The sequence below is a fragment of the Fopius arisanus genome, unplaced genomic scaffold, assembly GCF_000806365.1.
Source record: "Fopius arisanus strain USDA-PBARC FA_bdor unplaced genomic scaffold, ASM80636v1 scaffold00036, whole genome shotgun sequence".
Lineage (NCBI taxonomy): Eukaryota > Metazoa > Arthropoda > Insecta > Hymenoptera > Braconidae > Fopius > Fopius arisanus.
Genome location: NW_011887775.1, coordinates 92,119 through 98,561, shown reverse-complemented (window position 1 = coordinate 98,561; position 6,443 = coordinate 92,119). Strand labels below are relative to the sequence as shown.

General features: G+C 37.1%; 1 protein-coding gene across 4 annotated transcripts in view; it reads left to right on the top strand.

Moving 5' to 3' along the window:
• Positions 1-6,443, top strand: part of LOC105266066 (paired mesoderm homeobox protein 2) — a 38,964-nt gene that overhangs the window by 29,476 nt on the left and 3,045 nt on the right. Inside the window, exons 1-2 of one of the 4 annotated variants that reach the window (XM_011303952.1) lie at positions 4,932-5,062; positions 5,214-5,473. The exons of 2 other annotated variants lie outside the window; for them this stretch is intronic. In XM_011303952.1, the coding sequence (XP_011302254.1) occupies positions 5,368-5,473 (106 nt within the window). In that variant the 5' untranslated portion in view covers positions 4,932-5,062; positions 5,214-5,367. Of the gene's footprint in view, positions 1-4,931; positions 5,474-6,443 lie in introns of those variants that run through there. One more of the 4 variants, XM_011303951.1, reaches the window with a different exon arrangement.

The window sequence follows — 6,443 nt, the reverse complement described above, 5'->3', positions numbered from 1 at the left end:
AATTTGGCAATAAATTTTGTTTTCCGCCCATTAAATGATCATTCAGTCATTGCCCCCAACAATTCCCAAATTTCATCCCCCGAGTGTCCGTAAAAATGCGTAAAGTCAACGAAACGCGATTACATCATCATCAACAAAACTCTCAGCCTCCCACAGTCCCATTTTAAGTGTTAAACTTGTCCTCATAAAAATGTCACTGTCCCCTAATCGTCATCAGAAGTACCAGACAAGCCGTGACAAAATTACTAAAGTCGTCTATTTCATGTTCTCGCATTGTGTAATTATTCCCGGTTGTGATAGCCATTTTCAATCCGAAGGAATCCCCGGAGTTTCCGTTTTTCAAATTCAGATCTTCACGGTGGGCCTTGAAGATGACCACATCTGCGGTCACTTTTGGGCCCAAAATCTATTGTTGAGGCTCGCGCCAAGTACAAAAACCCTAGCCCCAGAATTTTCAAAGGCGCATTCACCTGGGGATAAATAGAAAAGACATCTTTTGCTCTCGATTTATTCCCTTTTCTGTGTCGTCGCGCAATTTTACATGACCACCGGGACGAATTTACAATATTGGGCATTTATTTTCCCCCGGGGGACATCCTGAGGATTCGTTGGATCACTCAAGGACGAATGGGAATTATTTAAATTAATTCTGTCCTAAATTATAATATATCAGTATTTTGTATACGTTCTTAGATTTTTTCAAAGTTCATTCCTATTTTAATAATCACCTTACGATCAGGATAAATTAGGAAATGAAAATCAAAATTTATTTTGATTTAATTTATTGAAATGCCATTGAATAATAATTTTCCGTTTATTAATTTATTTTGAAATCAATACAATTATTGATTTCAAAATAAATTAACAAAACGAATTTTCCAAAGCCGAAATGAATTTTCCGCTCGTAAGAAAAATAATTTTCCTTTCAAATCGTGAACTAAAAAAGAGGGTATTAATTTTCTCGGACTTCCCTTTTCCTAAAATGGTAAAAAACCTCGAAAAAAAAAATCCCTCCACAATTTTTCATGACTCAACCCCGAAATGACACTCATAACCGACGATGACTGGAAAGAAAATCCCAGAAAATCGAAGGAAACGCACGCGCCACTCCACAACCGCAACCGATTTATTCTGTCGGCACACCGATGTTTACCCAGGGCTTCTGAAAGGCATTTTCCAGGGGTGAAAAAAAAAAATTGCCCGTCGCAAAGAATAGAAGATTTCATTATGCGAGTCACTCCCAGTGCTTCTACGAATAGACAATGAATTCCCCCTGCGGAGGCGAATATTTTTATGATCTGTCAACATTTGGTCCCAAAATCTGGGGTGGAGACACGCCCTTTTCTCATCAAGGACCCGAGGGACAACTGTCCGATCATCACTGGCCCCTAAGATATCCAAAACTCTAGAGGCATATTAATGATTCTATGATGATGTCCGCGGGAAAATAGAGTCCATTTTACACTCCGTACACCGGTATTTTTTTTTTTATTTTCGGGAAATTATTTTGACGGGAGAATTTTTTACTCGAGAATTAATGATCCGAACTGTCACACCAGTATTTCTTTCCTGGGATTTTCTTAAAAAGAAAAATATTGACAAAACACTGATTTTTTGTCTCGATTTTTTATTTTATTTGGGGAACTAATGATCGCCGATCGTCACCTTTTTTTCATTAGATTTCACTTTCTTGTGAAAAAGAAATTAAATTCAGGTTTTTGTGCTTTTTTTTTTCTCGTACAGAATTATTACCAGGCGACAATTTCTCACGGTAAATAAAAATTAATGATCGCGAAAATTAATTGTCTTTCTTTCGTTGAGTGAAATTTGGGAATTGAGGAGTCGATTTTTCTCGGTTACTGAATTTTTCCGGAGTTTAGGGCGGTATTTTGGCACAGGGATTGCCTGTAACAATTGATTAACATGATTTTTCTTCATGCGAGGGTCAGCCATTCCTTTTATGTCGCGTTCTTGGGAGATGTTCAAGGTTTTGCTTGACAAATCGAGGACTTCCGAAGGTTGATGTTTGAAAATCGATCATTCTGGGTTCTGACGGGTGATTTCTGGGTTTTACACTCCAAATTGTACCAAATGTTTTGATTTCATTGGTTTCCGGAAAACCACCTCGTAAATTTCAATGATTGATACCGATTTCACCCCAATCCAATCCTCAAATATTTCTCATTAACATAATTCAATGAAGAAATGATAAACTATGATAACTGAATTTTTTCCAAGCCCAGTTTCTAGTCAATATCTCAGAATTGAAAGAACATAGTAAATTTTTTATACATATATTTTTTATAAAAAAGGAAGAGAGCTACAAAAAAGGTGTCTATGAAAAAATCGTTAGCGTCCTCCAATTTCGAGATATCAGCTAAAAACTGCTCGGGAAAAAAGATTCACGCATCCTAGTTTACCACTTCGCTACAGAATTATCGGTAGTCATTACCGATATTAATAATTTTGCATATTTTTCATTGTCGCCGATTTCAATTAGTTCACTCGTTTTCTTACGACTTTCTTTTCTGCACTGAAAAAAAAAAACAGAGTCAGCATCTGCAGTGTTAATTTTTCCCCCGATTTTTAAATTCCGGGGCCCAATACTACCGGTCAGTGTCTAGAATACAGTGCGAACCTATTCTTTCGTGTTCTTTCACCCAAAGACTTTGATCCTTATGGTTCACGAGGCACAGATAAACGGGGGGATGAATAAAAGAAGTCCACACACGAAAAAAAAAAAATAATCTGAATTAGACGGGAATAAAATCCGCATTTCCCACGAATTGGTAGAGGGGCCCCAGGGGTTTTGATGGACCCAGTGATGAGACAGTGACGGGATACGTCAACGGGGACTTGGAACCCCCGGGTGACAACGATTCAATTTCTGACGTTGGCATTTTAAAAGTTGTTTGAATGAACTTGATACTAGTTTCAGTTACTTATTTTTTTATTCGGGACCCGATCGATAGTCTTCCCCTCAAAAGAGCTCCTAATTTTAGCTCAATTTTTCATGCAGTAAAATAATCCACAAATATTTCCCATTGAAAAAAATTACGATGTACTTCAACTCAATGTTTTATAAACTAGATATTCTCGATAAACAATTTCCATAAAAAAATATTTAATCGATTTTCAGACTCCAAATATTTTGTGGAAAGATTTTAGTCCGTGAATTGAATTTTATTGCGCACCCATCTGGCCCCGCAGAGCTCATAAAATTACTTCAAATTGTTTATTTTGCTTGTTCGGTTCAGGAGAAAAAAATTCTACCAAAATATATCACTGGTTTGATCAAAGAAAAAGTAATCCCGGCTATTACCGTTTTTTGCGTTGATAAATATTTCCAAAAAACCCCCGACAGACTTTCGCCCGGTAAAAAACTCTATTCACCCCTATTTCTCCCCAAAACAAACAGACCTGCCTCATAAATATCACATGACCATGAACTGAGATAAAAAATACATTTTATTGCATTAAAAGAAGATAAAATCCCCAAAATATCGATTTAATTATTTCCGTAATATTTCGCAATTCTTAATTACACCAAAACCCGTGATTTATTCACTAATAAAAAAAAAGACATAAATTAAATTGAATTTTCCATTCCAACGGAATTTTGAAGAAATTTTATATTCGTGTAAAAAAAAAGAATTTTGTGAAATTCAAAATTTTTGCTTTTTGTTAATTTTCTTCTTAAAAAATAAAGTGATGAGTAAATCGTTGGTCAAATGAAAAATTGAGATTTTGCCAGAAGTCGTCACCCCGAAAGAAGCGGTAAATGCATTGGTGCAGACCCGCGTAATAATTTTCGTTGTGCATCGCGACGTGTCCGCCGTCAGAGCGCCGCGACGCTCCCGTCCATCTCGACGCCCCGAAAAATTTAACAACCAACCCATCACCTCCCCCAACCATCCCTCAACCCTCTTCAACAATAATTTAATCATTCCAACAAAGTTATCCCCAAGAGTGCCGTACTAAGCCCTCAGCTGTCGTCACTAATTCCAATTTTCTTTTCCGTTTGCCTATCGTAAACGTCTAAATCGGCTCAGGTTTTACGACGAAATCGAATAAATCCGGAGTCATAAAAACTATTGCATAATACTCACACACTGAGTACTCGGGTATTTGGGATTATTTCTGAATGGAATGCATTTGAGGCAAGTGGATGGTGTATTATGTTTGGAGATGGTTTTAGATAATTCGAGAGGCTTGTGAAATCCAATACTGACCGACACATTCACTCGAAATCCGAGTGGCGCCGGTGGTAAAAACTCGATTTTACTAGCGGGATAAAATATTTAACCGCAAAAAAATGGTGGTAAAAAAATTGCAGTCGAAACGAAATAATCACTCGAATTTTAGAATTTCCGAAGGATTTTCCTTTTTTTATTCCACCCACGGTTTTTTTAATGAGTTATTGATTCGAGAGTATTATTTCCTATCGTTTAAAATAGTTTTCCATCCTTAATTCAATTCTTTTTTTAACAAAAAATTACCTATTCATAATATATATACTTGAAGAAATTTCAAATTTAATTTTATTAACTGGATTCAATGTAACAATTTTTTTTGCACGCTAGTCAGCTGCCAAAAATTTGGAATTCCCAATTCCTCAATCGAATTGATCATCTCAAATAGAATTCCCTCCTCCCCACATGGTCATTACCCCCCCAATTAACGAGACCCCGGGGGAAAATGAGTGGATAAGTACCAATGAGATCCGAAACCGGGTGGAGCCAAAATCTAAATCTCCACCCACTGTTAAACCGCTCTATTTCCCGCGTCTCAAACGCGAGCAGATGATCTCAGAGACACGCGTAGAAATGAGACAGTAAGAGACGAGGGCCGAGGGGTGGCCGAATACGTCAGAGTGAGAATTCTGAGACCTTAAGTACGTCTTAACTCCAAAGTCAGTTGGCATTCTGCCTCCCAGCGCACGCGTCCACATGAAATAATTCCCAAATTAATTTACGAATTCATCTCCATTTAATTTGCACTCGCCCCCTCCACCCTAGAGTGGAGCCAAGTGCCACGAAAAAACCATTGACAACAGTCCGTGGTAAATTGAATCTGCCATTTGAATAATTCGATTAAACCGTGAAGCACGTGATTCGTATGAATAACAAAGAGACATATCGAGAATTTTTGATGGAATTATTTCATTTGGGACCCGCGTTTTCCGGTGATTACCATAATTTGATGGATGCCAGGGCCCCGAAATGATTTCGCGTTGTGAATCGTTTAAATTTATTCGGAGATTATTTATGTGGATTTATTTTTTATCGGGATGATATTGCTTGAGTGGTGAAATTTAATTGAGGGAATTGAGGGAATTGAGGGAATTTTTATTATCTTATCGGCAAAATGTTGGACAATGAGAATTCGGTGATTCCTCCACAAGTGTCTAATCCCCACGTACCTCAGGATTTCACGGTATCGAGACTGCTATCGACACCGTCCCACACTCTCGGTAATTATCAGTTTCATTAATTTCCGGCTGAGAAAATCGAGAGGGCTGTTAATTAATTTCGGCTGAGCGCCAGGAGATTATGAGTCGCGTAATTAAAAAGCTGGGGGAATTATCGAGTTGATGGGAAAATCGTCGGTGGAATTTTCAATTTTCCGGTACTCCGGGTTTAGTCTGGAATAATTGCCTTTGTGGAAAATTTTGAATTCCGTGGAATGAATCCAAATATTCCGGTTTTAAATTCCGATAGGAGATATAAACAAAATAAAACTCCCTCCCTTTCATTTCACGATGAAAAATCGAAATTTATAATCCCCTCGATATATTTGGATTAGAAAATACAGATCAATCGATCATAAATTCAATAAAGTCTATTCCATTTACATAATATCCGTGCAATTTCTCCCCGGGGAATTAGGAGGGGATATTTAAATCTTCTATTCAGTTTTTCGTCTATCCATTATTCTTGGGGGTGTCCAAAATATAAAATGGGGATGAGGTCAATACACTTTTGAATATTTTAATATTTTTATTCAATTCAAAAAACAACTTTTCAATTTACATAAATTTTCAAATAAATACAATTAACCACACATCTCCCAGATTTCTCGATAATTACTTTAATAACCTCAAAATTCCGGTAATTTTCAGAGAATTTTTTATTTTCTTCTATTGAAAAGTCAAATCCTCTTTATTTTATATAGAAATATTTTAAAAATTGTCGTCCACGCGGGGAGTGACAATCCAAAAATACCATATTCAAATCCCTCCATCAATTAAATGTCTGATCCGATTGTCAATTCCTCTCAAATTTTTCCTGAAAATACCTCTGAAATCGACTCGCAGTCCCATAATCTCCAAAACCCCATCAAAATCGCGTAAATATCCGTGAGACTTCTCCGAGGCGTTTGATTGGCCCCAAATACCGCGTCATGCTGCTCGTATTATGCCGCTTTGATGATTGCCCAAGCAC